The sequence below is a fragment of the Eupeodes corollae genome, chromosome 1 (assembly GCF_945859685.1).
Source record: "Eupeodes corollae chromosome 1, idEupCoro1.1, whole genome shotgun sequence".
Lineage (NCBI taxonomy): Eukaryota > Metazoa > Arthropoda > Insecta > Diptera > Syrphidae > Eupeodes > Eupeodes corollae.
In genome coordinates, this window is record NC_079147.1 from 105,250,850 (window position 1) to 105,267,996 (window position 17,147).

At 34.4% G+C, this 17,147-nt stretch overlaps 1 protein-coding gene across 2 annotated transcripts in view; it reads right to left on the reverse strand.

Moving 5' to 3' along the window:
- Positions 1 to 281: 281 nt before the first annotated feature.
- Positions 282 to 17,147, reverse strand: part of LOC129939126 (transcription initiation factor TFIID subunit 1) — a 30,407-nt gene continuing 13,541 nt past the window's right edge. The window contains exons 16-19 of one of the 2 annotated variants that reach the window (XM_056047003.1): positions 9,974 to 10,072; positions 9,345 to 9,500; positions 1,271 to 1,357; positions 282 to 911 (exon numbers count right to left, since the gene is read on the reverse strand). In XM_056047003.1, the coding sequence (XP_055902978.1) occupies positions 409 to 911; positions 1,271 to 1,357; positions 9,345 to 9,500; positions 9,974 to 10,072 (845 nt within the window). In that variant the 3' untranslated portion in view covers positions 282 to 408. The remainder of the gene's footprint in view (positions 912 to 1,270; positions 1,358 to 9,344; positions 9,501 to 9,973; positions 10,073 to 17,147) is intronic. The other variant, XM_056047004.1, reaches the window with a different exon arrangement.

Genomic DNA, 17,147 nt, shown 5'->3' on the forward strand with positions numbered 1-17,147 from the left:
AAGTGGATAAATGATCATTTTTAAGGGATCAATACATTCAAAGTGCAAATATTTTTTTTCATTAAAAGCTGAACTGTTTTTGAATAATTAAAATTTGTCTGTACGAAAAATGATGAAAAGATGAATGTAGGTAATTTTAACAGAATTTGTTAGAAAATTAAAAAATTCATTAATTTTCTTGTGTAAATAACTTAGTTTAAAAAAAATCATTTCCATGTTACATACCCCATGGAAATGATGATGTTGGACCATTGAAAATAATAACAACAAAAATATTTTGTTTTTAATTTGACAGCACAACATTATTATATTGTTTGAACTACCAAACTATTTACATTTATATTTACAGTTTGCACATTGAAAAGAAAAAAAAAAGAAAAACATTAACTATAGTATAACTTAAGTTACTTAAAACCAAAGGCCATCATCATCGTTTTCTTCTTGAGGCTCTGATGGTTTTACTTCCATTGGATGTGGAAGATTATTGCTAGAATTTTCACCTTCTTCCTGAGGTGTTGATTGTAGAGGCATCGACGGCAGTGGAAGCGATGTTGTCGCTGACTGGTCTGGATTAACCATTCCACCCAAAAGAAATTTATTATTTTCATCATCTTCATCGCTATCGGAAATTGCAAGATCCTCATCAATGCCAACATTCTCATGTTCGGGCATATCGGAGGGCATCAACATTGGAACCTGTTGCAGAGGTGGCACCCGTATTTGTTGCTGTTGTGTTTGTTGCATTTGTTGTGGCACTTGTTCACTTTCCACTTCAGCAACGAATTGTTGTTCGTTATTGGGTAAGAACTGGGACAAGGGTTGTTCTGTGTGCGATTGTGACGTCGGTAATCGATTGCCCATGCTAAGGAAGTCCGATGGGTCATAGTTTGGATCCAAATCGATTGAATCATCTAAATAAAGAAAACAAAGAACAAAGAAATGAAAAACTAATCACAACAGACAATTATTTATAAAATAATTTAATTTTATAATTTTAGGATTGGATCCAATCATATGAGAATTTGCAAAAAGCCGAACATGCCAAACTGATTGGTTCCAATCGTTAACATGAAAAATAAAGGGCAAAATTTTGTTGTGTTTTGGACAGGAAGGAAGATATGATATTAAAATAGATTAACAAAATTCGGTGAAATCAAAAATATGTATAGGTCCATAAAAAAGCAATAATAATCATAATAATTTAATAAAAATTTGGATGGGGCAGGATGTTTTGTTTTTGTAAATAGACAAAGTAAATTGCAAATGGAACCTTGAGGCTGTTGAGTGTAGAAGCCAACTCCACTCAACTGCACCATTGCTTCAGCTGCCTGCTGACTATCGTCCTCTCCATGTTGTCCTTCGTTAGTTACACATACAATGGGTAATGCAAAATATATAACAGATGATTTAAGAACAATTAATGTTAATGGTAAGTTTTATATGTCGTGAGCGATGCATACAAAATAAAATGTTTGGTATAATTTTTATTTTTTAAAAGAAAGGTATTTTGTCCCCTTTTATCCTTTTATGTACAGCTATGGCCAAATTTATTAAACATTTTTTTCTTTTAAGTCGAACTGCTTTTTATTGTAAAGTTTACACGTCAAATTAAATTAATTAATTATACTAATGGCTAATGTGTTGTAACTTACAACTAATCGAGCCAAAATTCAAGGAACATTCGAAGAAACATCTTTTACAAAAGTGTAGACATTTTTAGTGAAGTTTTGAAAAAAACATGCCACATAGCAAAAGGTGTAACGAAACACTGAACCTACGAAGACCGACCACGATTTCCACAGTCCACAGAAAAAAACCTCTATGCATTCTAAGAGATCGCATATTTAAACAAAATTACTTTGATGAAAACTTTAAACCTGAGTTTACTTCCAAGAAAGACTGGGTTGGGTAGGTAAAAATGTAAACTAAATTCTAAAGAAACAAGTGGTCGAGAACATCTGAGGGCATTGAGTCTTTGGGTCCGGAACCAAACTCTAAATACTGATGGGAAAGTCCACAAGTATTTTCCAAGCAGAACCCAACGCCATAGGAAAATACTCAGAATATCACATCGATACTTTAGAAACCAAAATATTGCCATCATGTGAGACAGAGAAGCAGCATTAAAAGCACTTACCCTGGTTACAAGAGGAGATCGAGGATAGAATCGAATGGAGATTTTGATCCAGGTATATGGTGGCACTGAATCGAGGAATCGAATTCAAATGGAATCGAAATGACATTTGGGTTTTATTTGTATGCGTGCTGCTACGTGAATATCTTTCAAATACATTTCAAATTTCATAACAATGTTCTCAACACAAACAATTCGGATTCAATTCTCCTTGTAAACGCGGTAACTAAGGCCGGCGAACCCCAAAAAGAGAGTGAGGAAAAAAACAACAAACAGAAACAAACACATGAGAACAGTATTCGGTAGGTTTCGACATAATCCCCTAATCTTTCTACTAACCGCATTAACTGATGTTTGATTTCGATCATCGATGGGAACCGATGCTTTATCAATAACTAGACCTTTGCCCTCAGAGCCAATATTGAACGCAAATTAGCAGCTTTTTCAATTGAAATTTGTAGCTTAGCCATCATATATTGGGGCCAAAGAATTTAAGGGTGGAAACGTACCAGCGGTGAGCATATGAACGAAGTCGAGACGATAAAGCAATTTCGTCGCGTTCAGAAAGTAAATTAGGTCTTTGATTTTCATATCGGACACAAGAACAAAGAAATTTATGCTCCGACGTTGATGGAGCAGTAAAGAGGTGGTTGTGGCCGAAATTATACCCATAACAACCACCTGGCTGAGTTTGATTTGAGTATTTTGCATGCTTTTCCGATTGCTAGTAATTTGGCAGGCAAAATCAGGCCGTCGAAAATATTTTAAAATATTTAGGGTCCCATCAGTTAAGATAGTGGTATCGAAGTCTTTCGTAACCATTCCTTCATTCCAAAGCTTTCTAGGAGGAAAGATGACTTTAAAATCTTTGCTGAGGTTCAAGCAGGCGTGCACTAGTCTTTGTTTGTCACAAAAATTCCTGCTGATATCTATTCCGTAATTTTACATGCCCATAGTGTTTGCAACAGTTTGATTCTTTAAGCCTTAGCGGACTGCACGATACTTAATATTCTATGTGTAGTCCTACTGGCAGAAGGTGCAGAATAACAAGGCATCTCTTGGGCAGAATCGAAGGACCCCTGTACTGCCGACATTAGCTATTCTTTGACCCCTCTTTAGTATTTAATTGTTGTTATTTCTTGTCAATGTAGTACACGTGGCGTTTTTCATTTGCATTCTTTTTTTATTTCTTGTAAATCGATCCATATGACTAAATAGGTTCTACAACGACTGTGTACGTCCCCAAAATCATCTTCAAATGAAGGTAAAAGGCAATACAAGCCTTCTTAGCCTGTTCTTCAATATTTATTTAACTGTTTAGATCGGGATCAAATATTACTCCTAAATATTTTGCACTGGAAGACAAAGTCAGGATTTGACCGTTCAGTCGGGGTAGAGTTAAGGCAGGTACTTTAGTTTTGTTCGTCAAGAGCATCAGTCCAGTTTTGCTCTGTTTAACACCTAGTCCATTGCTCTTTGCGCAGTTGCTAGCTTTTTTCAAAGCTAATCAAGGTGAAGAACTTTCTCGAGACCAGTTAAATCTCCCCACAACTTTTTAACTTAACGAGAATCTAAATCATAACTAAAATCCATAGGAGGGGTGAGAGCACACCGCTCTGGGTTGTTCCTCTAGTCACATGTTTGGAAGAGTTTTTGTTACCTAAGAAAGTTAGAAGACATCTTTTTCTTAGCATAGAAATTTACCATTCTTGAATAAATGCTCCACCACAAAGTGATTACATAGTTCGTGAATAGTTACGACGTTATTAAAAGCACTTACTATATCAACGTAGTTAGCAAGAGTAAATTCTTTATATTGAGATGTCTTCTCAATGGTGCGAAATGCCTTATGCAGGTTCGTTTCAGTAGACTTGTGATTCTTCTTGCGGACATTCGTCAAGCATGGGTTGATAGGAAATCTTTCGCGAATTAATGCATACGCCTACCCACTTTCGATGTAAACACTAATTTAACCTGCATCCATGCCACTGGATTGAGATAGAGGCATCCTTTGAAGATGGTCTGCACTTTATATACCTTATAATCTACACTAATAGTATAAAGAGGAGAGATTCGCATTTTTGTATGTAACGAATAAACTCAAAAGTACTGGACCGATTTTAATAATTCTTTTTTTATTAGAAAGCTACGTGATCACTGAGTAGCATAGGCTATATTTAGTACTAGATTACTATAGAAATCTCCCTATTAAAACCAACCGAAGGTGTAAAAATAATTAGCCAAAAAATCGCATACACTGTGAAGAGTATTAGGGGCCTATTATGTAAGACAACTAAGAACAAAGTTGAGTTGTAATCCGGCAATCGGTATTACCGATCACAACCAGCGTTACCACTTCTCAAAAAAAAGTGGAAGTAGATTTTAGGAAAAAAGTGAAGTAGATTGAGAAAAATGGAAGTAGATTTCAAAAATTTACTTTTTCATATTATTCTACATATTTTTAAATTACATTATTTCAATAAAAAAATAGAAAACAAATTAATTATTTAAGGCTTCATATCATATACTTTAATATGTTAATGTAACATTTCTTAAATTAAATCTTGGTTGTTAGCAACGAAAAAGCAAAGATTGGGCTCGTGTTGGTCATATCAAATGACTTTAGAATGTTTTTATTGCAAAGGACGAGTTCTTCAAGAAATAGTTATTGTAATCGCAATACAATTTTAGTACATCAACAAATCTTTTATCTTTGTTTTTGGACAACTTGAAAATATCTTTTCATATTGAAAACAAACTATCAAATCCAAAATTGATTGAGGGCTCAACTTAAAACATTAATTAAAGTTTGTTTTCAAAAATGTAAATGCCATTTGATTTCTCAAGAAAAAATAATTGTTTTTTTAAATTTGCGTTTGAAAATCGTTTTTGAATTTTAGTTTAATAATATTTTTGGTATATAATTTTGAACTTATTATTAAACGACTGGCATTTCAATTTTGTAAAAAATGATAACCCATCTTCAAGAAATCAAATTTCGAAAAAAATAAGATTTTTTTTAAATCAAAAATAAAAACAATGATATTTTTGGCAGAAAAAAAAATAGTTTAGTTGTTGAGAAAACTTAAAAACAAAATAACGGTTCTATCTGGGATGGGATAGCCTTTATATATTTTTTATATTGAAAGAAGCTAAACTAAGAACACAAATTTAAGCAAGAATTTAAAAAAATTATCGATTTTTGACCGTACAAATTTGTATTGAAACTACAGTTATTTTTAGTTTGAAAAATCGGGGACCACTTTTTTCGTGTTCTCTACCATCGTTATGTCATGTTCGATTGAAATCTCGAATTTGAGTTTGTTTACGAATGCAAAGCTTGCCATACAGGCCCTATATGTATGATAGATAAAGATATTTACAAAATCAAACTACATATATGTATACATTTCTTATTGGAAGATCGATAACCTTTGAAAGTGTTGTTAAGGATAAGGAAACAATAAATAATTTTCGTCTATTGAAAAGTGAAACGATGAGAATTAGGGCATTATTTTCTAAAATCAAGTCCTTGTTATTGAAATACGGCCTAGACATTTTCAACAGCAATTTTGACGGGAAATTATGATAAAGGGGTTTCTAAGCACATGTATGTCGAAAATGACAAAAGGGTTACACTAGAATACATTAGAAAAGACGTAACTTCACTGCAAATGCAAATACTCAAGCAATTTTTAATTCTCTACAAAGTTTTAAGACTACATACAAGAGTGAGAGAAAAAAGGAGTAGATTCAGTCGATTTTAATTAAAATTGAAGTAGGTAAAAAACCAGATATTGAAAATGAAGTAGATTTCAATATTTTGATGATGGTGCGAAGTAGGAAGTAGATTTTAAATTTATTTGAAAAAAAGAAGTAGATCTACTTCAATTGAAGTAAAGTGGTAACGCTGATCACAACTAGTTGACTGTCACAAGTCAACCAGTAGTCAACTAAAAAATGGTTGACTTTTTAAGTGTGTTCGGGGTATTATGTAAGCCAGTTGAGTTGTGATTGTTGTCAAAATTCAGCAACTGATATTTACTGATTGTGTAGTGCATTTGTGTGTACAAAAAAATAACGGTAAGCATCAACAGTTCATTGACAACCAATTAATGATAAGAAAAAAAAATGTCCGACAATATCATAGAATATATCAATATCTACAAACATGTTGGCGAGACCATATGTCTAACTATTAATAGAAATGCCGATCAAAATCAGACCATGTTATCCAAATAAATAATTTAATATGCAAGACTGTCACAATACCTGATTACTTTTTGAATTATTGAAATCCGACATTCCATTCAAAAGATATCGTGAAATTAAAATAAAAATACATGCCGGCGGCGCGGCGGCCTCCACGCAGTGCATCTGGTAACTAACTCGACGGGAGAGGGACAGTGCGGGAGAAGGGTGTCCACTATTATGAACTAGGTAGCCGCGTGCCTCATTCGCCATTGGAATTTTTTTTAACACATTTTTATGCTTCACATAAAAAGTTCTTTTCAGAGCTACTTATGCTTTTAGCATTAGGAATCACACTTTTTCATAATATTTGTCAAAGTTTTTTCAGAACTATCTCTTTGAACTTGAATAATTTCTTTTTTATTATTATTATTCGTTTATTCTTAGTTATTACTTTATTCTTAATTTCTCTGATTTAATATAAATATCCTTCATACCAATATGGCTAGACGAAGAAGGTCGCAGCTATCTAGCTGGCAAAAGTTCGTCGTATTGGAGAGTCTTCTTCTAAAAATGCAGATCGTTTGGAAAGTATGAGAGTTTACGCGTCATAATCGCGAGCCAGAGAATCTTGCATCGATCGTTCAGTTCTTCTTGCAGAACAATATGCAAGATTGTCCAAGCTATACGAACGACAGTCAAGTGCTGAGCGCTGTCAGCGATTTGCTGAAAATAGGGCTAGGAACTCGCAAACACGGGCAAGAGAATTTAACACTGATCGTTCACTTTGTCTTGCAGAGCAAAATGCGGAATCTGTGATAAATTTCCATTGGCTCTGTTCGAGAGCGATATTGTCACCCAGAAACGACTCAATAAATGAGATTAACAAAATTGTTATTGAAAAAGAACCAGGTGATTTTAAATGTTACAAATCTGTTGACACCTTATGCAACATCGAAGATACAGTGCACTACCCACAGGAATTTTTAAATTTTTTCAAAAATAGGTACGCCTGTTATGCTTTTAAGAAATTTAAGCTCTCTCAATATGTGTAATTTTACAAGACTATTGATCAAAGAAATAAGAGATAATGTGATTGTCAGCCCTATCGAGGTAACCGTCGGAGCGGAACTTTCTCGGCAACGCATCCTTTTTCGGAGATCGAATTCCGGTTAAGCTGTCATCGGAAGAAATTTTACATACATGAGACGACGCAATGCGATGGATATAAATTTCAGGCAGAGATGTTCAAATTAAACGATATATCGAAAATGCGATATACTTTCGATAATATTTTATAAAATAAAGACAATAAGCGTAGCAGAACGTAATTTATTGCTTAATTTTAACGTAATTTATTGCTTATAAAAAGTATTTTTTTTTTCAATTATAATGCGCTAGCATTTTTATGACATGTAATTAGATGCAACGATCAAAACTATCGAATAAAGTCCCCTCCCTATTTCAAACATGTTTTTGTTTCCATTTGAAGTGTCAAAGAAAAAGAATAAATTGGAAACAAAAACTTTTGAAACATAAGTTTTATTAATTTATTTGACTTTATACAAGCAATAATAATAAGAAATGGATAGTGTTGATTTATTTTTTGACGCTGAATCCAATGAGCTACTGACGCGGCGTAAGTAAACTTATCGTCTAATCTTATTCTTTTCTTCAAATAATTCTCTGATTCTCTTCCAGATTCAAGAAAAACTTTCGCCTGAATAAAAATTCGTTTGCTTTTGTTTTGGAGCAGATTCAACGCAAATACAAAACAAATCATCGGTCTGATTGTGTCACTCCGGAACATAAATTAGCAGCTTGCCTCAGATTTTTTGCCGAGGGAAACTACCAACATGGTGTTGGAAAAGATTTTTTACTTACATAACTATTTAAAAAAAAAAGAAAACACTTTCCGCAACAAGAACTTGTCGGCGGATTTCGGAAAATTGTGTTTGTATCTGTCAAGAATCAAACCAAACAATCGCAAAGCATCGCATGCAAATTGCATGCGTTTAATTTTGTCGGAGAGAACGTCCGATCAGCTGATCGGACAACTACCTTGAAGCAAAATGTCTCCGATTAGGAGGAAATCGGAGAGTATTCCGCTCCGACGCGACGGCTTTCTCGATAGGGCCGTGAAGCAATTATCATTGCGTGTCCTGCGGCCGGTCAGCTTGCACATGTTCCGCCGATCTCGATGATACCAACTGATTTGCCCATATCTTTTAAAAGATTATAGTTTCCTTTAAAAATATCATTTTCCCTAACAATAAATAAATCCCAGGGACAAACTTCTTCTATAGTTGGTATCGACTTAAGGAATGAGTGCTTTTCCCACGGGCACTTTCCTGAAAATCAAAATGTTTTCTTACCACCTACAAATACCACAGCCAACGTAGTGATTCATGGTCGTTTTAATTAGCATGCTTATAACTTAAATATCTGTACCTATTTATGTCTACCCGTGCAAAGCCTGGACGGGCCGCTACTCATTAAATAAGAAGAATTTAAACTTCTTACCGAAATGCATTGTTTTTTAAATTTAAATTTAAAGTTCTTATTTTGGAAAACTTTTTACGAAGCTTACAACAAAAGGACTCCTAAATCTTTATAACTAAATATATCAATAATCATTAACAAAATTAACAAGAGTAAATTAGAAAATGCAAGTGATCAAGACAATATTACCAAACATAAAGTTTTGTGACTATAATTTTGGCCATAGCTGTAATTTATCTGAACTTTCCCAAAGGGTACGGACTACATTTGAAACATTTTTACACATAAAAAAGATAAGTATTAAAAGAGAGGTTTATGTAAGTACATTATAATTGATAAAATTTCGAAAAATCTTGTGTAGAAGGTCTGAGATATTTGAGCCTTGAACGGAAATAAATAGAAACAACACAATAAATTCTTAAATTTATGTTAATATTTCTACATCGCTCACTGCATAATTTTTAACGGACAAAACAATAATATTTAACTGATAAAATAATAAGATTAATTAAAATACCTTCTTCTGGTTGACCAAGACCTATTTCGGTTTCTTCAACTTTGATAATGCTTTCCGGTGGTCCGTTTTCTCCTTGGTCTAAAAGAACACTCGCACCAGCTTCATCTTCTGTCATAACTTCTTCAAATTCCTCATCATCCGTAGAACATTGAAGATCTATAAAAATAATTAACAAAATAAAATATAGTTTAAAAAAAACACCCATTTCATAAGAAAACTCAACTATTTGCATGTGTGAAAAAACAAAAACAAAAGAAAAATCAATCACAAAAGACAAACATTTTAATTTCAAGAGACAAAACTAAAATATCAAAATATCAACAAACATAAATAAAATATTATTATTTACAAAAATTATATATTAATATTAACAAAAACAAAGCGTGATGATTATGCGATATGTGTAAATATTAATAAATTGAATTGCCCTTTTGTTACATTATTATTATGTAGTATGTACATGATGTGTGTTTTATGTGGCAAACACAACAAAATATTTATTTTTCTATTATAAAACAAAACAAAAAGTTAGATTGTGTATATTAAATAAAATAATAATTAGAAATAAAATAATAAAACAAAAACGCAATCGAAGATTCTATTATTTTGTTGTTGTTGTAAAGTCTTACCTTCCTCCAGAAATGAATTCTGTGTATTACTTAGATTCGAAGTAAGGCTGTCCTTTCGCGGGCGACCACGCCCACGTTTTACGGCATTCGTAACTTTTACTAGAAAATAAATATTTAGTTTACCCAATACACTCAATATTTACATACATATGAAATTTCAAATACAAATTAGTTAAGAAAAGCAAACATAATTATTTAATTTAAGAATTTCAATCAACATGATTTGTCAAAAGAACAGATTGTGAAAGTAAGCTTAAGAGATACTTTCAAGCCTTAAAAATAAAATAAAAATACATAGGTATGTACCCTACAAAAATAAAGCTTTTTACCTTTGTTTTTTTTTTATGATAAGGTTTAGCTTTGATTGGTTAATAAATTCTATAAGATCCTATTAGAGTGCTAATAAGGTAATGGTTACATTTATCTGTTGAAAATGAATTGGATTTCATTAAATGTTTCATTCAATTCAAAACTTTGAATATTGTAAGAACTGTCAAATATAGATATTCTTTTTTCAGCCGTATATCAAGAATGGAGAGCCTTCAAACGGTCACATTTATAAAGGAATCAGTCTTCTTAACATCGTCTACAAAATTTTCTCTGCCTAATATATGAACGTCTTAAGACCATCGTAAACAACCCGGTAGGTCTTTATTAGTGTGGCTCTAGACCAGGAAATTCCACATCCTATCAAATATTTCCACTACGACAGATAGTGGAAAACTTCAAGAAAATCAAATCGACAACCGCCATTTTTTCATCGCTTTCAAAGCCGTACATGACAACATCTACATGACCGAGCCATGTCTAGTTTGTGTAGGATGATTTTGGAAACAACTTTACCTAACCTTTTGATGTAAAAAAAAGTCTTTAGACAATGTGAGAAGCGATGTGAGTGCTTTGACATAGTTCAGAGATTCCACGCCAGCACTAGAGGCACTTTCTTTTAAAAGTCTGTCCAATTACTCGCTGACTGGCTTACGTAGAGCGGACAGAAGCCAATGCTCTGACTCGGAAAGTCTTCAAATCCTCGTCAAACGCGCAGCTGAATAGAAGACATTTAAGGAAGAGAATAGGAAACAAAGAGCACTCTGTTGAATAACAGCACTGTAAAATTTATTTTTGAAACCATCTTCAGATGGTTTTGAGTGGAAATTATTTTCAACAAAGAAGAAATTCACTGACAACAAATGCAAGCATTTTCGATTAAACTTTCGATGCCTTACTTAAAAATTCCTATTTTGTTTAATATCAGAACACATTTATAGGGTTTTAAAGACCATTAATAATCTAGAGACACAGTGTGAGCATAATAAAAAGAAGAAGTTTGGCTAAAAAACAAAAATCTGTACGGCCGAAGTTGGACTCAAAGGTAAACTGATGGGAATTCCTATAAGGGCAAATACGACGAGTATAATAGATGCCACCAGGGCCAAGGGGTTTGTGTGTGTTTATTGCGGAAAAAGACTGGTCCCTTGAAACCATTTACGCTTTCAGGTACAGGCGGATATTTATAAAACTCTCTGGCAGCGTTGAACTGGTAGCGAACGCAAAAAAAGAATTTTACGAGCTTCTCTATCAATGAGCCACATCCGAAGAGCACGACTTTTAGTCTGAAATAGAATATCACAAGCTGAGGGTACTGTCGTTAGCAAGAGGGTAAGTGAAGTTTTTCAGACAGGAGATATATACATAAACAGTTGTGTTCTTAAAAATAGCAGTGCTGGTTACATTTTATTAGATTGTCAATTATTTAAATAACGGAGATTCTTACAAAAAAAATTAACATGCTACTTACATCTAACGGTCTTTCGTTTTCATATTAGACGTTTTTAGCTTGAAGTTATACTCTACTTTTCCCGGTGAACTCACATTATTTCAAACTCTCTGGATATAGGTGTTCATAAAAATAGCAGTGTTTTTGATTTTATAGTTAAAAGTGTTAAAATTATTTTTTTTTTATTTTTCGTTAAGTGAATATTTTACCATATAAAGTTTTAAGTATTTGTAACATACTAACATATAAAAAGTTAATAAATATTAGCTCAATAAATAAACAATGGGACGGTCAAGACACTGCACCGAAGAAATTCGAAAACTTATTAGAAAAAGCTTTTTGTTTATTATAGATTCACTTTTTCTATTCGTTCGGAAGCTCTCTTTCGTATTTCTCCTAAATCCCTCTCATTTTCCTTTTCATTTAATTCTTCCAATCTTTCCTTTAAAGGGTCTACACAATCTCCCCGTTGACTTACTCCAAAAAGCAATTGACTTGGATGAGCCTCTGTTCCCTTATGTATAGTATTATTTATGGCAAATTCGATCTTAGCGAAAGCTTTGTCTAATGAAAATTCTAACATACCATTCGTTATTTTTGCTAGCATTGGTGCCAAACTCCTATTGACACGTTCAACTTGTCCGTTGGCCTGAGGTGACGCTGTATCAATTTTCACATGTCGAACATTATTTTCCTTCAAAAATTCCCCAAATACCTCGGACGTAAACGCGCTTCCCCGATCAGACACTAATACCTTCGGCCTGCTATACGCACTAAAATAAGATTTCAAACAAGCGATCACTTCGTTAGCGCCCGTGGAACGCAATGCATACAATCGTATAGTATAGTAGGGATGCGACTCAAGGCATCTACATGCTGCATTTTACATCCAAAATGCGTTTGGAGGGCAAAACCTACCAAAATATTCAAGACATCCTAGGCTGCAAAAATGGTCAGTAACGCCTTAAAATTGCTAAATAAACCGAAAACGCGAGGCCCAAAAAGGATGACTACTGAAAGTAGTGACAGAAAAATTGTTCAGTTAACAAAACAGAACCCTAGGAAAATAAGAAATGGACTTCAACTGTCTGTTAGCGCTGTCACAATACGAAGACGTCTTTTATAAGCGAAGTTACCAGCCCAAAGTGCACGCAAGGTACCATTCGTGACAAAACGGCATGTGGCGAGGAGAATGGAGTTTGTTAAAGCGCATAGAGATTAGGCAAAAAAGAAATGGAGGAATGTTTTGTGGAGCACTGAAAGCAAAGTCGTCCTTTTTGGGTCGAAGGGTCATCGGGAATATGTGACAAGACCCTAAAATGCAGCATACTATCCACGGTACACTATAAAAACAGTGAAGCATGGTGGATTAAAAATTATGATATGTGCTTGCTTTTCATTCGACGGGGTCGGGCCTATTTATCCCATCGGGGGTATAATTGATGCAACCGAGTATGTGAAAAATATCGAGGAAGTTATGTTACCCTATGCTGAAGAGGAAATGCCGTTGGTTTGGGTATACCAACAAGACTATGACCCAAAGCATACGTTAAAAAATGCAAAATTATGGTCTTCGCAGAAGAAGTTATTCGTTATTGAGTGGATGTTAAGAACGCAGTTCATAAAGCAAACCCCAAGAATTCGAAAGAATTGTAGGAAGCAGTACGTGATTCGTGGAACGCAATACCAATCGAGAGGTTTTAGGTTTTAGTGAACTCAATGCCACGTAAATGCGAAGCAGTCATAAAAAACAATGGTTATTCAACAAAGTACTAATTGTAAGCTAACATTAATTGCATACTTTTATATAACTTATTACAGTTTTTCTAACTTCTTACATAATAGATCCAGTACTTTGTCATGCACTGTTATTTTTATGAACAGCCATATATTTAAAAAAAGGTTATTACTGTGACAAAGCTAACGGTAAAAATTCGATAATACTTATTTTCTGTAATTATGAATAAAATATTTTATTTTGTTATTAGAAGTTTAATGAAACATTTAATAACATTGATATTGAAGGCATTTTTGTTTTATTTCGAGAGCACTGCTACTTTTATGAACACAACTGTATATACAAATTAATTGCTGCTCGTTAGTCTCACTAAAACTCGAAAACGGTTGAACGGATTTATCTTATAACTCACTGTTAGCAATTTAGGTGTGTTCCTAACGTAGTCAATTTGCAATTTTTAACCGCTGCATAAAGTTCAAATTCAATCATATCTATGAAAATAGTCTTCGCGTGCGCTTTGGAGGATCTAATGTCGCGTTTCGAAAATAAAAAAAGTGAATCACGAACTCGACAAAAAATATGAAAAACTATTAGTAGTAATGATTTCCAATTAAATTGGTCGGTTTAGCGAAGCTTAATTTTAGCAAACTTCAGTTGTAACTGTATCAGATTATTTTTTTAAGTTTGATAAATCTTAAGTTTTGTCACAAATCAAGTTTCTAAACACAACCATAATATTTGACAGCCAACTAATATGTCAGTCATTCTGTCGCACTTCAGAAAACGGAGATTTATGGCTTAAATAAAAAAATCAGAACACGGAAAAAGTATTACGATTGACGATATTGTGTTACGATCATGGTTACGATATTCTATGGATGCATCCTTCTATCTTTGTGAGTGATGATTACCTCTACGTGCGCGAAAACTTTCTTTACTTTTGTGATCCTTTGTGATAGTGACATTGAAGTAGTGTGCTCTTTTTTTGTTGATATTTTGTGATAGTGACACTTTACTGTTAAGTTACTGTTAAGAGAGCGAGAAATTTTCCCACTTTAATTAATTACGTTACGATGCCGAGGAGAAGACGACCTGACTTAGATTGACGTTGGCTTCATCTGGAATAGCTGCGACTCTGCTAGAAGGCGGACGAACTGCGCATTCTGCCTTGAAATTCCCATTAAACATGCAAATCACCGAAACACCAATTTGCAACATCGCCAAAAATAGCGCAGGCCAGAATCCTACAGTTATGCAAATTAATTGTTTGGGATGAACGCACAATGGCCCATTAGAGGTCACTGGAGGCGCTGGACAGAACATTGAAAGATCTTCGTGACAACCAAAATATTTTTGCTGGGGCCATGAATCTGTTGTCAGGTGTTTTTGTCAGACTCTTTAAGTTATTCCCTGATCAACTGTTGCTGATGAAAATTCATGCCTAAGATCATCGAATTTGTGGAAGTACGTAAAGACACAACAATTAACAACTAACATGCGAGTATTTTTGCAACATGATGAAACTGTAAATGTGTTTGCGAAGCAGTTGCTAGATGTTGGAAATAATAAAGTTGCATCACATTACGCACAGATTTCTGTCACATCATAGATTCAAAAGAGGAGCTTATTCAGCGCGTTTTCCCAGATATAGCTCAAAAGTTCAGTAACCATAATTGGCTGCATGAACCAGCAATATTGGCAGCGAAAAATAAAGATCTCAATGCGACTATTCAGAATTTTCTTCCAGGACAGTTGGTTTCCTTCAAATCAGCCGACACAGTTATGAACCAGGATGACGTCAACTATTCTACGGAGTTTTTAAATTCACTGGAATTGCCTGGATTACCACCTCATAATTTGCAGTTAAAAGTAGGATCAGTTGTCATCATGCTGCGCAACATTAATCAACCTTGACTTTGCAATGGAACAAGACTGGCTGTGAAAAATCTGATGAATAACGTCTTTGAGGCGACAATCATAAAAGGAAAATACAAAGGAGAGGATGTCTTGATCCCGCGAATACCGATGATTCCAACGGATTTACCATTCGATTTTAAACGCTTACAATTTCCAGTATACGTCTCGCCGTTGGCGATGACAATTATGCGTCACGTGTTCGCGTCGGAAAACCGTCTTTTTGTTTATTTTCGCATCACAAAAAAAATATAGTTTATGAGAAAGCTTTAAATTGATTAACAAACTGTATCATAACAGTGTGTGTCTGTTAATTCAAATTTAAACCTTTTAAATACCTAGAATTTCAGGAAAACTTTAAGAAAGATTTTTAAGTAAGCAACATGTGTCGAAAATAATTATAAAACTTCACGCTTTAAAATTCTGTATTGCAAAATGCTGTAAATAAGGCTAAAAAATAAAAATTGTTTTGACTATGTAAAAAAGTACAAACTTTTTACAGCATAAAATAAAACGTGGGTTCAGTTTATTGAATCACAACCCTTATAGCTCAGATTTAGCCCCTTCTGATTATTTTTGTTTCCCAATCTGAAAAAAGTTCAAAAGGGTGACATAACTATCATCATAGGGGATCTCAATGCCAAAGTTAGCTCGGATAACACAGGCCTTGAGTGAGTTATGGGTAGACAGAATCTTTCCCAGGGAATGGAATGACGGGGTTATTTTGAAGCTACCAAAAAAGCTGATCTTAAGAACTGCAATAACTGGCGTGGAATCACCATTCTGTCCGTATTTCCAAAGTCAATAGCAACCATTATTTTTGAGAGGATAAAATCTTAGATCGAGTCTACGCTCAAGAGGCATCAAGCGGGATTTTACAGTGGTCGATCATGTGTCGACCACGTTAACACCTTGCGAATTATTCTTGAACAATCGTCGGAGTACCAATTTGAAAAGGCCTTCGATCGCGTTAGTCGTGATGTTATCTGGAGATCGCTTGTTGCTAGAGGCATTCCCGATAAAATTGTTGCTATAATAAAAGAGTCATACAACAACGAAAGGTGTTTTGTTTTGCACAATGGACAGCTTTCCGTCGCATTTACAGGAAGTGAGACAGGGTGATGTTCTTGTTTGCCATTGATGATGTTATGACTGCTACGGTGGGTGAACACGATAGAATGGGTATCCAATGGCGCCTGAAGGAAACATTAAGCCATTTGGACTATGCTGACGACATATGCTTAATGGCAAACAGAAATGAAGACCTCAGTCAAATGTGCAACTCTCTTCAACAAAATGGAGAGGTGGCTGGCTTAAGGATTAAGACTAAGTTAATGCACTCCAGCCGAAATTAACAACAACAGGTTATTGTGAGACAAGTTGCAGTAGAAGATATCACCAATTTCAACTATCTGGGAAGCTATTTGGCACTCGATGATGGAACGGACCTGGATGTCACCAACAAAATAAATAAAGCCCGTAGTGCATTCTAAAGTGTGGAACTCAAGGAAAATAGTCCGTACCAAGTTAAAGTTGTTTGAGTCAAACGTAAAATCCGCGCTGCTATATGCCTACGAAACGTGGAAGTGCCCTGCTGACATCTCGAGAAAGTTGCAAACTTTTGTCAACCGCTGTCTACGTTACATCCTGAAACGTAGACAGCGGTGGCCATAAACTATATCTAACGATGAACTGTGGCTCATGACTGGGCAAACAGTGGATGTTGACATCGCGCAGAGAAAGTG